The sequence below is a fragment of the Triticum urartu genome, chromosome 6 (genome assembly GCF_003073215.2).
Source record: "Triticum urartu cultivar G1812 chromosome 6, Tu2.1, whole genome shotgun sequence".
Taxonomy (NCBI): Eukaryota; Viridiplantae; Streptophyta; class Magnoliopsida; order Poales; family Poaceae; genus Triticum; species Triticum urartu.
The window spans coordinates 457039015-457062131 of NC_053027.1; the positions used below are offsets into that span (position 1 = coordinate 457039015).

Genomic DNA, 23117 nt, shown 5'->3' on the forward strand with positions numbered 1-23117 from the left:
ACAATCAAATTCTCTGAAGAAGTATGCAACTTTTCTTCGAGGAATGCTGCAAATGAGTTAAGTTGATGAGAACCTAGTGATTCAGCAGCGGACATGAGTACCTGTGAATAGAGTATAGTTGCGAGGAATTTGGAGAGGTCATATGCGTTCTCAGAAGGTTTTTCAAAAAGAACAAGTTTGAGGAATTTGACCAGTTGAGTCTTGAAGAATTTCACTAAGCGTTCTTTGTCTTAGGTTCCACAGTTGTATAGATTGAAGATCCACACAATTGAGGAATCTTGAAGAAAAATGATGCTTAGAGAAATGAATCAAGAACAGATGACTTGTGAGGTGTTTAGTGTGTGAGGAATTGAAGGATAAAACACCTTTGAAGATTTTGTAGATAATCATTTGAATCAACGAGGGCAGTAAAAGTAACTTTTGATTACCCTGAACGAAGAACACGACGAACTGGAGTGAGGAGATGTGAAGTTCATCAGTGCGGATCTTCCACGCCCTAACTTGGCGGAGGAAGACAGCTACGGTGGTGGCAGAGTGAAGATTTCCGCGGTCGACGCGAGTACGGCAGCGACAAGGTCGAGGCAGTGAAGCTCTTCCTCACCGGCGATAATGAAGTAGCGGTGGCGCTAGGGTTTGAGAATCTCAAGCTGGAGAGAGGTCGAGCGGAGTAAAGGAAGTGAGGAAGGGGAAGAGGGGTATTTATAGCCATGGTGAAAAACTGCTCGCCCGAAGAAATTGGACGAATGTGCCCCTGACCCTTCTCAGTCGCATGACATGTGTCACCCATGTACTGAGAAGTGGAGATCGTGTTAGATCGTGGGTGAGTGGATAAGTATATCGTGGGATGCGGAACGGTTTGAGCGGTAAAGCCGGAAATTTAGATAGGATAGGTTTTAAAGTTCCGTTCGCAATTTCTTCAGCTGTCAAGGACACAGTGAAGATTTTGAACGAGTTTCAAATAGAACGCACATGAAGAATTTGTGAACATATTGGATTGAGTATAGCATAGAGGGGGAAGGGTCCGATCACATTCACTTAGTAGAAAAACCAACTTGAAGAATTAGCAATAAGTGAATGTTGTAGAGGACATAAACTCATATATATATATAGCCAATGAAGAAAAACAACGGAAACAGTGAAGACAATGCAAGGTTGAAGAATTTGAACAACTGAGAAATTTCAACTTTTGGTGGTGGCGTGACCCACCGTATAAGAATGATGATTTCAGACACCGCGTACAATTATCGTAGGGTTCTGAGAATCAAATTCTTCATTAATTTCTTCACACTTAGAATGTTATTCTTCATTGATTGAAGAAAAACGTTTCTTCATGTGTTGCACATCTAAGTCATCAATTTTGCATAAGTGTTAGGATGAGTGTCCTTTTCAAAGAACATTCGAAGATTCTAGGATATTTAGCTCACACCGCAACTTGCTAAATCTCTTCTCATCCAAGGGCTATATCGCCTAGCTGTTCTTCAGTCTTCACATGCTCAATACAAATGTCGCCCTTCAACACATGATCCCAAAGAAAATGATGACGAATCTGAATGTGCTTAGTCTTCGAGTGCTGAACTAGGTTGTGAGCAATCTTGATGGCACTCTCATTGTCACATAAGAGAGGCACACTCTTCATGTTGACGCCGTAGTCCTTGAGAGTTTGCTTCATCCATAGCAATTGAGCACAGCAAGAACCAGCGGCAATATACTCAGCTTCAGCAGTAGATAGTGATACGTAGTTCTGTTTCTTCGAGGACCAACAGACCAAAGATCGTCCGAGGAAATGACATGTACCAGATGTTGACTTGCGGTCCACACGATCACCAGCATAGTCAGAGTCAGAATATCCAATGAGATCAAAAGCCGAGCCCTTGGGGTACCATAATCCAAGTGTTGGTGTGTGAGCTAGATATCGAAGAATATGCTTCACAACCTTATGGTGTGATTCCTTCGGTGTAGCTTGAAATCGGGCACACATGCAAACACTAAGCATTATATCTGGCCTAGATAATGCACATAAGTACAATAAAGAACCAATCATGGAGCGGTATACCTTATGATCGAAGTCAATACCATTTTCATCAGTGCACAGATGGCCATTTGTGGGCATAGGAATTTTGACGCCTTTGCAATCTTGCATGCCGAATTTCCTCAGTACATCCTTGAGGTATTTCTCCTGAGATATGAATATGCCATTCCGCTGTTGACGAATTTCAAGATCTAAGAAGAATTTCAACTCTCCCATCATAGACATTTGATATTCTTCACTCATCATATAGGCAAATTCATCACTATAACGTTGGTCAGTACAGCCAAAGATAATATCATCAACATATACTTGGCACACAAACAATTCACCATCATAAGATTTAGTGAAAAGAGTAGGGTCAAGTGAACCAGGTTTGAAGCCTTTCTTCATGAAGAATTCCTTCAAGGTATCATACCACGCCCGTGGGGCCTGCTTGAGGCCATAGAGGGCCTTGTTGAGTCTGAAGACTTTTCAGGATTCTTTGGATCTTCAAAACCTGGGGGTTGAGCAACATATACTTCTTCCTCAAGCTTACCATTGAGGAATGCACTTTTCACATCCATTTGATATAAAGTGATATCATGATGGTTAGCATAAGCAAGTAATATGCGAATAGACTCAAGTCTAGCAACAGGTGCAAAAGTTTCATCGAAATCAATTCCTTCAACATGTGTGTATCCTTGAGCTACGAGTCATGCCTTATTCCTCACCACAAGGCCGTTTTCATCTTCCTTGTTGCGGTAGATCCACTTTGTGCCAATGATATTGTGCTTGCGAGGGTCTGGACGTTTGACCAGTTCCCAGACATTGTTGAGCTCGAACTAATGTAATTCTTCTTGCATGGCCTGAATCCACTCAGGCTCCAGAAATGCTTCATCTACCTTAGTGGGCTCTGTGATAGAGACAAAAGCATAGTGCCCACAGAAGTTCGATAAATGTGAAGCTTTTGAGCGTGTGAGAGGACCCGGCGCTTTGATGTCGTTGATGATCTTTTCAACTTGCACTTCTTTAGCAATGCGAGGATGAGCTGGTTGTCGTTGAGGAATTTGATCAGCATTCTCTTCAGCACCATTTTCTTCAGTATTTTCTTTCGGTGCATTAGCTCGACGTTCTTCATGTTCCAGAATGAATTCTTCAGCAAATTCTTCAGTATGAATGACATCCTCAGTAGCCTTGAACTTGATAGTTTCCTCAGGTGCTAGTTCATCTATCACAGTAGGTAGGTGCTCTCTTTGCGAGCCATTAGTTTCATCGAACCGCACATCTACAGTTTCAACAACCTTGTGAAGAACGTTGTTGAAAACTCTGTAGGTGTGCGAGTCCTTTCCGTAACCAAGCATAAAACCTTCATGTGCTTTCGGTGCAAATTTTGAGTTGTGATGAGGATCTCTAATCCAACATTTAGCACCGAAGACTTTGAAATAACTTACATTGGGTTCTTATCAGTGAGGAGTTCATAGGCAGTCTTCTTGAAGAATTTGTGAAGATATACTTTGTTGATGATGTGGCACGCAGTATCAATTGCCTCAGTCCAGAAACGACGAGGTATTTTGTATTCATCAAACATTGTGCGAGCCATCTCAGCAAGAGTCCTGTTCTTGCGCTCCATGACGCTGTTCTGCTGAGGAGTATAAGGAGCAGATAACTCATGAGTAATACCAAGTTCATCAAGATAGTCATCGAGACCAAAATTCTTGAACTCGGTGCCATTGTCACTTCTGATGTGCTTGATCTTTACACCAAAGTTGGTTGAAGCCCTCGAGGAAAATCGTTTGAAGACTTCCTGCAGTTCATGTTTGTAAGTAACAAGGTGTACCCATGTGTAACGAGAGTAATCATCAACAATAATGAAGCCATATTGAGATGCTTCATTTGAAACAGCAGAATAATTATTAGGACCGAAGAGATCCATGTGAAGAAATTCAAATGGACGAGTAGTGGTCATGATAGTCTTCGCTGGATGCTTGGCCTTTGTCATCTTCCCAGCTTCACAGGCTCCGCATAAGTGATCCTTGAGGAATTTGACATTCTCAATGCCAATTACATGCTTCTTCTTCGCAAGCGTGTGCAAATTCCTCATGCCTGCATGACCAAGTCGTCGATGCCATAGCCAGCCTTCTGAAGCTTTTGCAAGTAGGCACACGGCTGGTTGCGGTCCTGTAGAGAAATCAACAATATACAAGTCTCCTCTCCTAAAGCCTTCGAAGACTTTGGAATTGTCAGCTTCCATAACCACAACAGAACGATACTTTCCAAAGACAACAACCATATCAAGATCACAAAGCATTGAGACAAACATAAGGTTGTATCCTAAGGACTCGACAAGCATGACTTTGTCCATGTGTCGATCCTTTGTGATCGCAACCTTACCTAGACCCAATACCTGACTTTTGCCTTTTTCAGCAAAGATGATATGCTTCAGATGCGACGGAGATAATGGAGCATCCATCAATAGATTCTTGTCACCAGTCATGTGATTTGTACATCCACTATCGAGGACCCACTCAGTGGCTTTGGGTTGATCATCCTGCAGATGAATTAGTGCAACTTACGAACTCATATACTTCATCAGTGAAGAATATGACATCAATTCATCAGATCAATTTCATCAAGCAGAAGAACAGATAAAGCAGTATGAGGATGTGAGAAATGAAGGTTCATTTCTTCATGATTAGCCTGCGTCCTTTCACGCATACTCAGGTCTCCAGCAAATTCTTCGGACGATTACGTACGTCTGGAGACCTGACCCTGCAGAAGAGATTAGTTCTTTTTCTTCACCACCCACATCTGAAGGGGTGGCGAAGAGTTCATCATTCTGCGAGCTCCATACGAGAAGGATGGCATAGAAGCCAGTCCATTTTGTTTCACATAAGAGGGGTTAGAGTAAGCATAAGAGTAAGCAGAGAAATTCTTCGAGGACTTATGGACATAATGGTTTGAAGAATAATGCACATATCCAAAATCCTTAGATCTTCCGTGTGAAACAGGCGGGTTAGCACGATGATGTTCATATGAGGACTTTGATCCTTTTGAGGAATATGATCCATGTGAAGAGTTTGGTCCGTATGAAGAATTTGATCTGGGGTTCCTAATCTTCACAGGTGGCGTCATGATGACATTCACCTGAAGATTTTCAAGGCATCTTTTGGGAACCCAGATTTTCTTCATAGGGGGACCATTCCTGCAGTTAGTGCCAACATATCTAGCAAATACTTCACCATTCTGATTTTTGAATAGTTTATAGTTGGAGTCAAATGACTCATCATCAAAACAAGGAAATTCACATGCAAATCCAGATAAGTTAGATGGATCAACTGGAGGTCCCTTTGCAGCAACCCATGTAGTTTTGGGGTACTACTCAGGCTTCCAATATGTACCATCAGCATTAAGTTTCCTCTCAAAGGCAATACCCTCTTTCCTAGGGTTCCTGTTGAGGATCTGCTTTTTAAGCACATCACAAAGAGTCTGATGCCCTTTGAGGCTTTTGTACATGCCTATCATGTACAATTCCTTCAGCCCTGCATCGTCAATGATACTAGCAATGTCCTCATATGAGGAATTAGTGATAGCAGAGGCATGTGAAGAATTTGAAACATTAGAAGAATTTGAACATTCAGGTGAAGAATTAGCAGATTCACGTTCAATGCACTTCAAGCATGGAGGAACAAATTCTTCCTGAGAAGCGCTGATTTGTTGAGCAAGTAATGAATCGCGCTCCTTCTGAAGATCTTCATAACTCACTCTTAGCTTCTCAAGGTCTTGCTTTCTTTGAAGAAATTCATAAGAAAGCTTCTCATGATCAGATAAGAGAGTGTTATTATGACCTTGAAGGGTGTCAAACATAGACTGAAGTCTTTGAAGACTCTCAGCCAAAGCTTTCGACTGATCCATTTCTTCACCCAACATATCATCACTCTTATTTAGCATATATTGAACTTTTTCCAAAGCTCTTTGTTGTTTAGTGGCAAGGGAAGCAAGTTTGACATAGCTGGGTCCAAATTCATCACCAGATTCATCATCACTGGATTCAGATAGATAGCATTCAGTTACCTTAGCATCTTTTGCCATAAGGCATGGTGCAGAAGACGATGATTCTGGTTCGAATGTCATCGCTTTGAGAGATTCCTTGAAGTCCTCAAACCAAGGATCATGACGGGTTCGATGACCTTCATAGACCTCAGAGAGACGGTCCCAGATAAGCTTCGCATGATCGAGATGCATGACGTTCCTGAACTGATTTTGAGACAGGCAGGAGCAGATGACGTCCTTCGCTATGAGGTTGAGAAGAGTCTACATGCGAATGTCATCTGCCTCTGCCATCTTGCACAGATCGGTCAGACCAATCTCAGTGATGGTCCACAGCTCGCTGTTCATCGCCATGAGGCGCTTCTTCATCATGGCCTTCCACTTGGGATACTCATGACTGTCAAAGATGGGGCATGTCACTTTCTTCATACCTGCGGTCGACATAACTAAACTCTAGGCGGTTAAACCAAAATCACACAGAACAAGGGAGTACCTAGCTCTGATACCAATTGAAAGTGCGTTATATCGACTAGAGGGGGGGTGAATAGGCAATTTTTATGAATTCTTCCCTGGGGAATTTGCCAGTGAGGAAATTCCTTAGTGAAGAACTACTAGCAGCAGAATAAGTACTCATAAGTAAACATAACAGAACACAAGCATAGTCATCATGATGAAATGAAGACAGGCACAGAGTACAAGAAGCACAAGCACAGGATAACACAGGATGAGGACAACCAGACTGAAGAAATTGAACTGAGGAAATTGAGAAAGTCTTCAATCAAAGTCTTCAAACACAGATATGAACAAACACACAACACGGTTATGAGGAAATGAAAGAGTTGAGGAAATAGAACCAGTAGGCTTGGTGAAGACAATGATTTGGTAGACCAGTTCCAACTGTTGTCTCAGTTGTACGTCTGGTTGGAACGGCTGAGTATTTAAACTCGAGGACGCATAGTCCCCGACACCCAGTCCTGAACACGCAGCTCAGGACACCAAGTCCTCACCGTATTCTCGTTGTGCTAAGGTCACACAAACCTCGCCCAATCACTCGTGGTAAGTCTTCAGGTGACTTCTGAACCTTCACAAACTCGGTCACTCGACAATCCACAATTCCTCTTGGATGATCTAGACCAAGACGCCTAACCGTCTGGAAGAAGCACAGTCTTCAAAGGTAACAAGCATCGGATCCACGCAGGATCAATCTCTTCAGTGATGCTCAATCACTTGGGGTTTGAAGGTGTTTGGATTTGGGTTTTCCTCACTTGATGATTTCGCTCAAAGTCCTCGGAGGATGGGTTGCTCTCAAATGACAAGTGTCAGTTTCTCTCAGAGTAGCCAACCAGCTAGTGGTTGTAGGGGGCGGCTATTTATAGCCTAGGGAGCAGCCCGACATGATAAGACTTAAATGCCCTTCAATGATATGACCGTTAGGTGGGTAGATATTTTGGGACAGCTGGCGCATAGCACAGCAACGGTCGGAATTTTGAGTAGCAAAATCCTCAGGGCTATCATGTTCCTCAATGTGTAGGCAATCCGCACTGGCGAATTCCTAACTCCTCAGTCAGAACAAATTCCTCAGAGACTAGAAGAACTTCGTCTCTGTCACTGAAGAAATTGACTGAACTGTATGAGATTTCCAATGGCTTCACTCGAAGGGATTGGTAGGTGTAGGATTTTGAGTTGAGCATCACATGGAAATTTTTCCTTAGTATTTCCTCAACCCCCTTTAACAGTACGGTGTTTCCTATGACTCAAGAAAGAGAAAATTAAACTACGAAAACAAAAGTCTTCACGCTTCATGTTCCTCGAATGAATACCAAGTCTTCAAGGTCACACCAATTTCTTCACTTTCAAAGTCTTTAGAAAGTCTTCAGAAATCCAAAGTCTTCAGTCGAAGAACTTCATTTTTAGGGGTCAACTTTCTCTGTAAATATCAAACTCCTCATAGACTTATAGACCTGTGTACACTCACAAACGCATTAGTCCCTTAACCTATAAGTCTTCAATACACCAAAATCACTAAGGGGCACTAGATGCACTTACAAGAGAAGAACCAAATATTGTTCATAGATAATCTTGATCATAAACCCACAATTCATCGGATCTCGACAAACACACAGCAAAAAGAGTTACATCGAATAGATCTCCAAGAAGATCGAGGAGAACTTTGTATTGGGATCCAAAGAGAGAGAAGAAGTCATCTAGCTAATAACTATGGACCCGAAAGTCTAAGGTAAACTACTCACACATCATCGAAGAGGCTATGGTGTTGATGTAGAAGCCCTCCATGATCGATTCCCCCTCCGGCGGAGCTCCGGAAAAGGCCCCAAGATGGGATCTCTTGTGTACAGAAGGTTGCGGCAGTGGAAATAGGGTTTCGTGGTGCTCCTGGATGTTTTCGGGGTATATGGGTATATATAGGAGGAAGAAGTAGGTCGGTGGAGCTACGAGGGGCCCACGAGGGTGGGGGCGCGCCCAGGGGGGCAGGCGCGCCTCCGTGCCTCGTGGCCTCCTCGTTGATTTCTTGACGTCTATTCCAAATCCCCTGGATCACGTTTGTTCCAAAAATAACTCTCCTGAAGGTTTCATTCCGTTTGGATTCCGTTTGATATTCCTTTTCTGCGAAACTCGGAAATAGGCAAAAAAACAGCAATTTGCACTAGGCCTTGGGTTAGTAGGTTAGTCCCAAAAATAATATAAAAGTGTATAAATAAGCCCATTAACATCCAAAACAAATAATATAATAGCATGGAACAATCAAAAATTATAGATACGTTGGAGACGTATCACACCCGCTTCTGGGGCGGGCATGGCGTTGGCGGCAGGCAGGGGGCCACGAAGACGGGGCTCTCGCGAGGCCCTTGAAGGCCAACTGGGCGCAGTCCCCATTCGTCGAAGAGGGGCATCTGCTTCACGAACTCCACCTTGTTCGAGCAGCAGTACAGAAGACAGCCCTCCTCCGGCAGGTTGGCTGGCATCGGGTCGCCCGTCAGGAGCTCGAGCATCGTGCGCCGCGCCTCAGGAGGAAGAGCCAGAGCCTGAAGCCTCATGCGGTCCCCATAGTCGGAGAAGGTCCACATTTGCCGGGAGTGGCGTTGAAGCGGAGCGATGCGACACCTGATGAACTCCTTCACCACCATGGGCACCGTCACTCCGAGGTCCTTTAGCCTAGCAAGCCGGCGCTAGACATGGACGAGCCGCCGATCGGTGAGCTTCGCGTGCCCCCAACCAGAGGTCGGAGCAGCTAGAATCCGTGGGAGCAGCAGCAGGGGGATGCGCACACCAACGTCCACAAACACCCACCTCTTTCTAAAGCCTCCGACGACCGACGAGAGCTCGAAGTCGATCCCCGAGCCGGCCGTCGCCGCGACGGCCTGAAGGGATACACACCCTGAGCGATGGAGAGGATCTGTCAGGTGCAGCGAGAAGAAGTGGCGAAGCAAGACCACGGAAGGGGGAATGCCCACCATGGCTTCGCAGACGAAGGCAAAGACGACAAGGAGGATGATGGATTGGGGATCGAGATGCATCGCATTGATCTGGTAATGCGAGAGCACCGCATTGAAGAAATTGGAGAAGGGGGGAATCAGGCATGTCCAGAGGGCGTGAAGATGGATGGAGACCTTGGTGGCCGTCCTGTCAATTTTGGCGTGGGAAGCAGGCCAAGCCACCGTCGCCCCCCACTCATTGAAATCAGCGGCAAGCATCGGGCGCACCTTGCCCATCGCCTCTTGGTTGAGCACCACCGACCGCTCGATGGCGGGCTCGAAGACCGGCATCGCGGGGGCCGAGGTACGGGACTCCTTCCCCTTCTTCTTACGGCTTGGTGCCATGGCGGCGGGGGAGTTGGTGTCAGATTGGACCGGGGAAGAAATCCGCTGCCTTCCGGAAGATGAGGGAGCTGCGGAGAGTGCTGCCTGTAAAGGAGGCGGAGCTATGAACACGACAGTGGTTGCCTAGCCAGGCGGAAATCGAGGCTACATGGGGAAGTGGAGGTGCCCACGTCCCGTCAGTCACCACACGTCAATTGAGGCAGCAGGCTATTGGGGCCCGCGGATCTCCGCACTTGACCCTTGGCTTTGCTTCGAAGCCAAGTCCAAGCGCGCCTTGGGCCCGGGGGCTACTATCGGCATCCTGGGAACGGGGGTACCCAGACTTGCCTGCCTGCGGCCCAGGGCGTGGCTCATCCAGCGGCCTGGTATGGCCCATCTTCATCAACAACTACTCAAGACCCTCGCGAGGGGCCAAGCCTCGCGAGGCGGACGACACCAAGACCTCCTCTGGGGCGGCCTCGCTAGGCTGGCTCACGAGGAGTGGAGATATCTATGCAAGGTGCACCTCGCGAGGTCCGCATGACATGAGCCATGACGACCAAGGCCAGGCGGGCGCCAGCGGGCGCAGGGTGCCAGTTTCCTCTTTGGTGCTAAAGGGGCAAGCGCAGGCGAGGAGTCCCGATGCATCAGGCAAAGGTTTCCATATCGGTGCAGCAAGACCAAGACCAGCAGGACGACAGGACGGAGGTCACCACGGAGCCCACGACGGCGTCACCACCAGAGCCTTTGGCAGGCGAAGACCATCTTTTGTCAGGATAACTTGTACTAGTTGTCTCCCTTCGAAATTGGCCGTTGTGGGATCCCTTCCTGCCTAAACATTTGGGAAGAGGACCAGGGCCTCTACAAATAGGACTAGCCACCATCATAGCAGGGCACGGATCATTCAGACCATCCTCACACACACAAGCTCACCGAGCTAAAGAACACCTCTCCTCAGGAGGTTGTTCATCCCTTGTACTAGTTCATCCTCAACCTACAAGGCAATCCACCACACCACACTGGAGTAGGGTATTACACCACAACAGTGGCCTGAACCAGTATAAACTCCCGTGTCTCTTGTTCCTTGCATTCGGTGAGCTAGGCCTAGAGATCGTCGTGAGAGTGAGCGAGAGAGAGAGAGAGAGAGAGATCTTCGTGCGCACCCCAGTGTTCGAACCTCAAGGGTTTGCCGGAACCCACGATCCGACACTCTTCGGGTGTTAATCACATGGTGATGTGAACTAGATTATTGACTCTAGTAAACCCTTTGGGTGTTGGTCACATAGCGATGTGAACTATGGGTGTCAAGTCACATGGTGATGTGAACTATTGGTGTTAAATCACATGGCGATGTGAACTAGATTATTGACTCTAGTGCAAGTGGGAGACTGGAGGAAATGTGCCCTAGAGGTAATAATAAAGTTGTTATTTATATTTCCTTATATCATGATAAATGTTTATTATTCATGCTAGAATTGTATTAACCGGAAACTTAGTACATGTGTGAATACATAGACAAACAGTATGTCCCTAGTGTGCCTCTACTAGACTATCTCGTTAATCAAAGATGGTTAGGTTTCCTGACCATAGACATGTGTTGTCATTTGATGAACGGGATCACATCATTAGAGAATGATGTGATGGACAAGATTCATCCGTTAGCTTAGCATAATGATCGTTTAGTTTTATTGCTATTGCTTTCTTCATAACTTATACATGTTCCTCTGACTATGAGATTATGCAACTCCTGAATACCGAGGAACACCTTGTGTGCTATCAAATGTCACAACGTAACTGGGTGATTATAAAGATGCTCTACAGGTGTCTATGATGGTGTTTGTTGAGTTGGCATCGATCGAGATTAGGATTTGTCACTCCGTGTATTGGGGAGGTATCTCTGGGCCCTCTCGGTAATGCTCATCACTATAAGCGTTGCAAGCAATGTGACTAATGCGTTAGTTACGGGATGATGCATTACGGAACGAGTAAAGAGACTTGTCGGTAACGAGATTGAACTAGGTATGATGATACCGACGATCGAATCTTGGGCAAGTAACATACCGATGACAAAGGGAATACGTATGTTGTTATGGGGTTTGACCGATAAAAATCTTCATAGAATATGTAGGAGCCAATATGAGCATCCAGGTTCCGCTATTGGTTATTGACCGGAGATGTGTCTCGGTCATGTCTACATAGTTCTCGAACCCGTAGGGTCCGCACGCTTAACGTTCGATGACGATTTGTATTATGAGTTGTGTGATTTGATGACCGAAGTTTGTTTGGAGTCCCGGATGAGATCACGGACATGACGAGGAGTCTCGAAATGGTTGAGAGGTAAAGATTCATATATTGGAAGGTTGCATTCGGACATCGGAATGGTTCCGAGTGGTTCGGGAATTTTTCCGGAGTACCGGGAGGTTACTGGAACCCCCTGGGAGAAGTATTGGGCCTATTGGGCCTTATTGAAGGAGAGGAGAAATGACATGTGAGAGGGGCGCCCACTTGCCCAAACCGAATTAGACTAGGGAGGGGGCGGCCCCCCTCTTTCCTTCTCCCTCTCTCTCCCTTCGCCTTTTCCCTCTTCGGTGGAAAGAAGGAGGGGGGATCCTACTTGGACTAGGAGTCCAAGTAGGACTCCCCCTTATGGTGCGCCCCCCTAGGTCGGCCACCTCCTCCTCCCCCTTTATATACGAAGGCGGGGGGCACCCCAAAGGCACAACAGACAATCTCTTAGCCGTGTGAGGTGCCCCCCTCCACAGTTTACCACCTCGGTCATGTCGTCGTAGTGCTTAGGCGAAGCCCTACGCCGGTAACTTCATCATCACCGTCGCCACACCATCATGCTGACGGAACTCTCCCTCGTCCTCAACAGGGTCAAGAGCTCGAGGGACGTCATCGAACTGAACGTGTGCTGAACACGGAGGTGCCGTACGTTCGGTGCTAGGATCGGTTGGATCGCGAAGACATTCGATTACATCAACCGCGTTACTAAACGCTTCCGCTTTCGGTCTACGAGGGTACATGGACACACTCTCCCCTCTCGTTACTATGCATCACCTAGATAGATCTTGCATGATCGTAGGATTTTTTTTGAAATACTTCGTTCCTCAACAGAAGTCTACTCGCTAGTGCTGGTCTTTGGATATTCTGACGCTGGCTCGGACTTGTACATTTTGATGGAACAATTTTGCTATTTTTCTCCGCTTTGCAGTTGAAAAGTGAGAGGGGAGTTGGTGTATTGGCACATAAATCTCGATGCATCATGAACGATATGGATAGGTCATGTACACGCTAGTTCTGGTACAAAATCTGCACTTTTTGTGTGAATGCTCACAAGACCTATGTGTACAAATCCTAAAAGATTCAGATCCAAATTCAGAATGCAAATTGAGAAACTAAAAAAGCAAATCCAAATTTGAATAGTGCCATTGTTGCTTTGGCACCGCTATTCATTTTGGATTTGTCTTTTATGTTTCTTGATGTGCCTTTTGAATTTAGATCTAATTTTTTTAGGGATTTTAAACACATGCCTTGTGCACCCTCATAAAAAATTAGAAAATGAAAAAAATGTTTAAATTTACTATTTGAAATTAGAGATCATGGGAGAACTTAAGGGATGGTATCACTTCGGGAAAGGACAGGTGATATCACCCAAGGCGATGGGCGCGTTGGATAGTAGAGAACATGATAGAAAGATGTGACTTACAAGAACATGAGGGATTCCTTATGATCAACATGGATGCTATAGGTTTGATGAGGACTTCCTTTTAGGTACATTTGTGTTGTCTCGTGCCCCTTCATCTCATGAGGTGCACAAGAAGCGGTTAGGGTTCCCTGCCTCCTGTCAGCACCGTCACCGGTCTGCTTTGTCTTCTGTGACCTTAGGCCATGGAGGCATAGTGGACCTTGGCCCTTGACGACGGGAGGGCTCATGCTCCGTTTTTAGGCGTCATGTTAGTTTGGCTAGGGTTTGTGTTCTGCTCAGGAAGACGAGATGGCGGTGGCTTCCTGAAAACGGAATAAAGTTCTCCCCACCTAACCCTCGTCCTGGTGATGCATCTAGCATCGTCAGAGGGCGTGTGGAGGCGTGTCTTCAGTGAACCTCGTCGTATTCGATCAGTTTTTGTCTTTGGCGGATCTGGTTGTATTTGGTCTTCATTTGTGTGCTTTCATGTGTCTACAGGTTGAATCTTTTTGATCTACGATTCTCTTGATCGACGACGATTATTGTTATGGTGTGCTGGTCCTATGACCTTAGCACGGCGACTTTCCGTCTGTTTACTACAATAAGGTTTGTCCGGCTCCAGTGAGGGAGGGGCGATGAAAGCGGCAAGCCTTCGGCTCGTTTCAATGCTTGTAGTCGTCGCTAGGTGGTCTACGGACCTAGATGCACTGTGTTCTTTGTACTGCCTCAACGGCTAATGAGTACATTGGAAGGTTTCCCTAGAAAAAAGAACTCCCTGCCAGGTGGTGTTGGGGTGGTGGCTCGCATAGCAGATTCAGAGACGGGTGCAGTGAAAATGTTCCTTTTGCAGTTGATGCCGCGACTACTGAAGCACTTGCCATTCGACGTGGAGTAGTTGGCAAACCAACTGGGATTCGATCACATCATCCTTCAATCCGACTGCCTCCACGCTGTTGAAACTCTTCAGGCGGGTGGCTTTTCCTCATCTCTATGGCTGCTCCTCTCTTCGACGACATTTGTATTCAAGCCCCCACCTTTAGTTCTGTCACATATAACTCTTGTAACAGGGGGGCTAATTATGTAGCTCATTGTCTAGCTAGAGAAGCTGATGCTGATCCTGCTCTTGTTGACGATGTAAGCACTATTTAAGGAGCAATAAAGCAAGCCATGATGGCATTCCTTTAGAAAAAGGCAATCTTACATTCTTGGTTTACTAAACAGACCCTGGTAAACCTCAAATGATTCGAACACGCCCTCCGTTTGATCACTGACAAAACCATTACAGGATAAAAATTTCTTTAACTTGCATAGCAGAAAAAGATTGTGATTGGTAACCGCGGTACCACTCAACCGCTATATTTTTACCAGAAACATGCAAAGAACGGCATACCTTTGAAATTGGGTATAACACAACAGAAATTATCTACATTTGTGGAAACTGCACAACATATTAGCTAGTATACAAATATACAGCAGTTTACAGTTCTAAATTCATAATGTTCACTTCATATGCCACTGTGCACTCCGCGCAACCTACAATCTGACAAGTTAAGGCATGCTTCCCTTTGGATAAACCAGGAGGGGCAAGTATACTCACTCTGTCACTCATTACACTGGTGCCGCCTGATTAACTAGTCAGTGATGGGGATGACATTTCCCAGTGAAGCATTTGCTCGACAATCACATGGAGCAAGGCTTGCGAGTTTGTCCATTGCAAGCTTCATGATTTTGGTGTTTCCATTTTGTTTGGCAGCAGAACAAAGTAAAATCCAGGCTGAAGCACTAGATTCCGAAGGGACCACACTATCAATGAAATGCTCTGCTTCCTTGAACATACCAGAATGACCCAAAACCTCAATCATATGCTTGTAATGACCTTCTGAAGGTTCTATTTTGTAGACCTCGGTCATGGACACAAAGAACTGGAAGGCTTCACTTACAAGGCCGATTTCTGCACAGGCCTTCAGCACAGATAAGAATGCAATCGAAGTTGGTATTTTCTCTCTTCTTAACATCTGCACAAACAAGTCAATGGCTGTCTCTGGACAGCCATTTTCTAGATGAGCTATGATTATTGAGGTCCAAGTAGATGCACTCTTGTCAGACATATATCTGAAGGCATCCAATGCATTTTTGAGACTGCCGCAATTGGAGTACATGTCAATAAGGTGATTGCTGATGCATGGTTCAGAAGCAAGGCCACGCTTTGTAAGGTAGGCATGTGCTTGAAGCCCTTCATGAAGGAGTTCCAATTTTCCACAAGAATTCAAGATGTGTAATGCAGTTGGATAATCAAGAACCCCACCAGAACGTTGGATAACACACAAAAGATTAAGTACTCCAACGTGATCACCACCTTGAGCAAAATCTTTAACCAGTGCTTCCCAAGAAATCTCACGGTTTGAGAGTGATAAGCAAAGCTTAAGGGCCTGCTTGAACTGCCCTTCTCTTAAGTAAAAGCTTATAAGACTTTTCACAACAGAAGCATTGGTTCCATAACCAGTTCTGATGGAGTTGCCCTGGATCTCCATGCCACCTACAACATCCCCAAGAGCCACACATGCTGTAAGTACAGAGGTATAAGTGAACTCGTTAGGTTGCACAAGCTCCAACTGCATCCTCCTGAACAAATGCATTGCTCTTTCAAATTGACCATTCAAACAGTTTCCTGAGATTACCGCAGTCCATGCGGCTGTCCCTGGATCCTTGGTTCTTGAAAAGAGAACATGTGATTCATCCACAGAACCGCATTTAGCATACATGTCGACCAGAGAACTAGTGACAAAGGGATCTGAATTCATGTTGAACTTCAAAACATAGGCGTGTAACATCCTTCCTGTTGCTAAATCTTGATCAAAAGCGCACAACCTCAAACTAGTGGCCACAATAAAGTGATCCAGCTTTCCCTGGACCAGCAAATAGTATCTTAGCATTCTCAAAGGTAGCATACATTGTCCCTTATGAAGAGTAGCCCAATTGACATACATATCCATCAGAGCACTCATAACATGCTTATCTGAGTCTAGGCCTGCTCTAATGAGGTAGCCATGTATTTCCCTTCCATAACCAAAAGCTCCTCTTCTGGTGACAACATGCAAAATGCTACCCAATGTAAACTCATCGCATTCCGAGCATTCAAACATCATAGCACGGAAGTGAGACAAAGCCTGATCATCACACATGTTATCTGCATAGCACTGGATGATGCTATTGGAAGAAACCAAATCCTTGTCATGCATATCATCAAACACCTTCTGCATCAGCTGTAGTTCCCTGGACTTCCCATAGAACTCAATCAGGCAGTTCTCCAAGAACCCGCTTTTAGAGAATCCTGACTTGATGATGCAGCAATGCAGCTGGTGTCCCAAACTTCGATTGGCCAAACTAGAAGCTGCCCTGAGTGCAACTGACAGAGTGAACGCGTCACAGCCAATACTGGCATGGATCATTTCCACGAACAACATTAGCGCCTCGGTATGGCAGCCATTCTCAGTGTAGCCGCTGAGCATGGAGGTCCAAGAGACCAAATCAGGTGCGGCAATGCCATCGAACACCTTCTCAGCGCAACCCAGCGACTGGCAGCTCGCGTACATGGTAAGGAGGCCGTTTGCCACAAAGAGGTCAGAATCTACGTAGCCCATCTTCGCAGCGGCGCAGTGGACCTGCCTTCCAAATCTGAGGTTCCCGACTGCCGCGCAGGCGCGCAGCACGACTGAGAAGACGAACCCGTCCGGCCTCAGTGACCGCTCCATCATGCGCAGGAGCAGGACCAGCGCCTCGGAGGCGGGGCCGTGGGTGGCATACCCGGACATGATAGCAGTCCAAGCGACGAGGGACCTGTCCCGCGGCGGCATTGCCTCGAACACCTGCCGCGCGGGCTGCATTCGGCCGGCGCGAGTATGGGCGCGAAGCAGCGAGTGCTGCGCTGTGGCGGAGGGGGCGGTGGAGGCATCCGGTATGTTTTCCACGGATTTGTATGGGGTGACTTTGGTGACGCCTCTGCAAATACAGGAAGAGCGCGGGAGCAAGGGAGGAGGGAGCGCCATTGGTGGCAGCTCCGTGAGCGGGGAGGGTTCGAATGGAGTGGCCAGGAAGGGGAGCAGGATAAGGGGGTTTTTTTTTCTTGAGGGATAGGGAGCAGGATAAGGTGGGCGTCGCTGGAATGGAATGTATGGCCAAACGGGCCGGCCCGGCACGGAACGACCCGACCCATTGTAATCGTGCCTAGCACGGCACGGCCCGTTGGAGCACGATTATTATACAGGCCGTGTCATGCTGGCCTGCGTGCTGCAACCTGTAGCCTAGGCACAGCCCAGTCGCTAATCAGGCCGGCCCGCTGGCCATCATCTGCTGTTCGGCCTCTTGAGCGTTTTATGGGCCTATTTTGACGTAATGGGCTAGTATTATGCCATATAGAGATATATATAAAAAAGATAATCGGGCCATGCCGTGCGGCCCGCGTGCTCAGCCTAGCAGCTCAAGCATGACCTAGGGGCGTGCCACGTGCTGGGTACGACCCGTTTAGCTCGTGTCGTGCTTGACCCATGGCGGGTCGTGCCGGCGTGCTCGCGGGTCGGTCTGGTTGGCCCGGCCCATTTGGCCAACTTGGGTATGAATCGCCCAGCATCTATGACTGGACGTAGCTAATCCATTCCCCTGTACGTCAGACGTATCTGGTCACGTTCATGGACAGTGATCGATCACCTTTTAGGGTGGTTTAAGTTACTAGACGGGGTCTTATCTGGCTAGAAGTGGAAGATGGAAACTCTGTGCAAAATTCATGAAACATTGAAAACCTACAGAAGTACCATCTTCGCAAGTTCTACACTGGCCTTAGGGCGCCAACAGGATCCGTTCCCGTTGGTTGGATCCGCTCCAGCCGGCAACAACTTATCTACAAAGCAAATGACTAGACTCAAGCATCTTGCAATGTCATGTGAATTACCATGCTAAGTTGTAGTCATGATTATGATCTGCATTGGGTAGCTATGTTCATGATCTGCATCATGCTGCATGTTGTATGAATTATGCTCACAACTAACGGATGTGTTGTGGACACACAACACAACCAAAAGTTTTCCTGCATTTTTGTTTAAAACTTTGAGGCAGTGAAATACTACATCACAGACAGACCCCGGGAAGCAGAAGGCCAACCTTGCATATCCATCTGAGTATGAACCAAATAAACAGAGATAAGTATGGCATCTCGGTTTTACGATTTTGTTTGACCTGTTTTTTCAAACCTTTTCCTGTAAATTTCCCTTGTTCGTGAAGAAGCATTTCTTAGGACTTCTGATTGCAATAACGAACACATTGCTCAGATATCCGGGAAAGCTCATATAAGTTGTGATAGTTCTAAAGATGCACGTGTACTCTAGAAAAAGTGATTTCGGTGGTCGTGGTTTAGGCAGAGATCCTAATGCACTACGGTTGAGGCACTACAAAATGGACTACAGTCTGATCGAAACAAGGCATAGGTACAAGAACTAGAAATCATCCAAAAAATAAATGGCACTTTAGGGAATGCAAGTACTACTTGAAGAATAGTTGTTCATAATTTAAAGGGTGGACCGGTGCTTACATCTGGCCACACCGTTCCACCAGATTAACGGCACCCTTTGCCTATCTTCTTTTTCTGCCCCCCGTCACAGGAAACAGGGGGCGGCCTACTACTAGATAAAAAGAAAATAAAAAGAAAAGGATGACAACGAAGCCGAAGACGACGAAGCCGGAGCAGGAGGGGAACTCAGGCTTCCCCAAAGTCGTTCTCCTTCTCCTACTGAAACAACACCTCCGCGACGTCACCCACCACGCGCTCCGCCCTGTGCTGGTCGTCCATATCGAGCTCCTCTGGTATGACTTCCACCGGGAAGTGGGGAGAAATGTGGTGGACATTGGCAAGGACACGAAGTGCCACCGCCCGCGCCGCCCGATCCACCTCTGCCTCCTGCGCCTCCTTGCAAAACTCCCTGAACCGCGCCGCCAAACGTTGGGAGAAGAACACCAGATGGTTCAACTTCCCTTGATTGGAGGCACCATAGGGGACGAACCACTGAAGACCGAGGACGTCCATGTCTTCGTTCGGCCACAGGTACACGTTGCGTAGCGACGCCACGCTCCCATAGTCGTCAGCATGGAGATTGGCAAAGAGTTGCTCCGCCTCCCGGCGGTTGAGCCACTCCATCTCTAGCCGGCCACGCAGCTCTGCGGTCTCGCTCTCTAGACGGAGAGCAATGCTGCTGAGAACCCCCCGAAGTTCATGGATCTCGGCATCCCTGGCGGCGAGGATGGCGTACGTTTTCTCCCAGTCATAGCGGCTGACCTCATGCGCCATGGTGGAAGAAGAAAAGGGGGTCACAGCGACGGCAGGAAGGGGCTCATGGGCTGGAAGGCTTGGGGGCTTGAAGGATACGGGACGATGAAGGAGAGAGGAAGAAGAATGATGTGTGTGGGGGGGAGGGGCGAGCTCGATCCTCGTCCTTTTATAGGTTGGGGGCGAGCTCGATCCTCGTCCTTTTATAGGTTGGGGGCGAGCTCGATCTCTAGCCATGAAAGCTCAGCCCCTCCTCCATGGCACCCCACCACACCAAATTCACTGTCACCCTCCTCCCTGATGACCCACAACTATAGGGGATCAATCGTAGTCCTTTCGATAAGTAAGAGTGTCGAACCCAACGAGGAGCAGAAGGAAATGACAAGTGGTTTTCAGCAAGGTATTCTCTGCAAAAACTGAAATTATTAGTAATGAGTAGTTTGATAGCAAGATAATTTGTAACAAGCAAGTAACGGTAATGGCAAATAGTATGCATCAAGGTAGCCCAATCCTTTTTTGGCAAAGGACATGCCAAAACGGTCTCTTATGATAAGCAAAGCGTTCTTGAGGGTACACGGGGATTTCATTTAGTCACTTTCTGTAACATCCCAAATTCTAAATTTTGGAATGTTATATTAAATAGATAGATTTGATTGATTGTTTGATTGGTTGTGTGAAATTGAGTGAAATTCGAAACCTTTTTGAAAGTTAAATGAGAGGGAATAAAAGGACTTTCCCAAACTTTCATTTTTGCATTTATGCTCTCCGTGAATTCAAATACTTTGTCATCACGAAACCCTAGAGAGAAGATGACATGACTTCTTCCATTATTTAAATGACAAGGGGTGTTGAAAATATTTGAAATTTCATTTGGAAAATATTTCCAATTCTGAAACTTTATGCAACTCAATGATTTTCACGAGAGGAGATAAAATGACTTCTTCAAATTATATGAAATATGAGTTGGAAGTTTCAAAGGATCAAATTCAAAGTCTTTTGGAATTATTTTTCAATTTGGGTTATTTGAGTTTTATTCAAATTATTTTTCTCCAAAAACAAAATACATGGAAAATAGGGTAACATGATTCCCTACAATAGAAAATTGGAGAGAAATAAAATTGAATTCATTTTGGTATTTTTTAAAATGATTTTTGTTGGATTCTATTAGACCAGTAGCACTCTTTGAATTATCTGATTTTGTGTGTATTTTATTTAATGCTAGAAAAATGTTCATGTCGTAGAAAATCTTTTTCTGAAAATTTTGATATATTATATGCCTATATAATATTTTTATTTATTTTGCTTTTATTATTTTATTTGTCTGGAAATGTTTTTAAAAAAAACCTCCGTCGCCGAACTGGCCCGGCCCAGCTAGTCGCCAGGCCACGGCCCAGCCCAGCACCCGAGCGCACGCGCCCCGCACCGCCTACGGCTCGCTCGCCCGCTCGCAGCCCCGATCGCACGCTGCCTCGTCAGCCACCGACAGGTGGGACCCACCTGTCGGGTCCGTCCTCGACCTCGCGCCAGGAGTCCGTCTTCCCCACGCGTCGCCGGCCGTCGCCGTCTCCGACTCGAACTCCGCCCCTACCTTGCCCCCTCACCCACGCATCGCCCTCGCCCCTCCTATATATAGCCAGGCCCCGGCCTCGTTTTGCCTCTAACCGGAAGGCCCGAGACCCTCCCCACGCTCCACGCGAACTCACCGGAGTTCACGAGATGCGACGAGCTCCGCCGCCAAGCCCCGCGCCGTTCCGACGCCGAAGACGAGTGCCGCCACCACCATCGGCTTCAGCCCTGCGCGTCGCTTCTCCCCGACTCCGCGGACACGCCGGAGGACCGCCGGAGCAGCCACCCGACGACCCCGACGCCGCTGCCATCTTCTTCGTCGTCGCCGGTGACCTCCACCACCGCGGTACACCCCGAAGCCCCCTCGGCCGTCCGATTCATTTTAGATGGCCCCGATTAGATCCATTTGTTTCTTTTTGAACCGTTAACCTCTAATTCGCGAGCGTTCATTGGTTAGGCCTCAGTAGCGAACGTTTTTCACCTAATAGGTTTCTGTAGCGAACGTTCATTATTTAGTCTTTTTCTTTTTCTTTTAATTCCGGCCAGGGACCTATCAGTGATGATTTTCTTTACAGATTAGTCCCTGTTCTTCAAACGGTCATAACTTTTCGCTCGTTTGTCCAAATCCAACGAAACCAACGCCCACTTCTTCGTTATGATCCCCTCTATCCAGTAAAACAACTTAAACATGTTTTTGAAAATTTTAAAATTTTAATTAGACCATATTTGAATTCAAACTTCATTCGATCGTAACTTGAGTTTTATAACTCCGTTTTAGTTGATTCTTTTTGCTTTTCGAAGCTCTTGACCTAAACTTTCTGATAAGGCCAAATTCACATAATTTTGGTACTGTTAGAAATTGTTTTATATTGCAAGAGCTATTTGCTTGGTTTTGATGTTTTCTGAATCGACTTCTTCGATCTTTCTGGTCTTTTGAGTGATTGTTTATGTGTGGTTACTATTGCTTGATTACGATAGATTGACCGGAGTGTGACGAGTAGAGCTATCAAGATTTTTGAGTGCGAATCATCTTCATCAACATTGCAGGCAAGTTCACACTTTGATCATATCCCCTTTCATACCCAGTTTTATTGCATTAGATCAATCCTCAAACATTGCATGATTAGGATCTAATTAAATTGTGGGATGGGAAGTAGTTGAGGTAGTACCTATTACCTGCTTATTATCAAACCCTTGGGAGTTACTTTTACGTTATGCTTACATTGCCATGCTATGCTCGTAGACGTGGATTGGGTTTTTTGAGAGTATCCATGACAGTTGTGAGATTGTTAATTAATGGTTTACTTAAGGTGGCAACTTAAACACACATCTGGGTGGATTGAGGCACCTGGGTATTCCCGGATTGCCTGTCTAGGCACCGGGGTAGACCAGGATTGCTTGTTTTTTTATGGACCGCCACCCAGGCCCAAAGGGATCATGAGATTATTCATACTAGAAACTTCCATGTGCAGCCACAAGCTATTATGGGCTCTAGCATAGTTGATTAAGTCGTGCGAACTCTTACAGGGTAGACTAGCAGATGTAGGGGAAAGTAGGTGTAACGGTCTATCCATCGTAAGGTGCTAGCGCTTCTGAAAGACTATGTCTCGGTCATCCGTCTTCTCAAACACCATGTAGTGCGAGAAACCAAACGGAGGCGATCGAGTCTTGTGGGGAAAA

The 23117-nt window shown here is 46.4% G+C and overlaps 1 protein-coding gene across 1 annotated transcript; it reads right to left on the reverse strand.

Moving 5' to 3' along the window:
- Positions 1–14931: 14931 nt before the first annotated feature.
- Positions 14932–17673, reverse strand: LOC125514174 (pentatricopeptide repeat-containing protein At3g02330, mitochondrial-like). Its single transcript, XM_048679448.1, has one exon. The coding sequence runs from the start codon at positions 17602–17604 to the stop codon at positions 15190–15192; it is 2415 nt and encodes an 804-aa protein (XP_048535405.1). The 5' UTR covers positions 17605–17673; the 3' UTR covers positions 14932–15189.
- Between the last annotated feature and the right edge of the window lie 5444 nt (positions 17674–23117).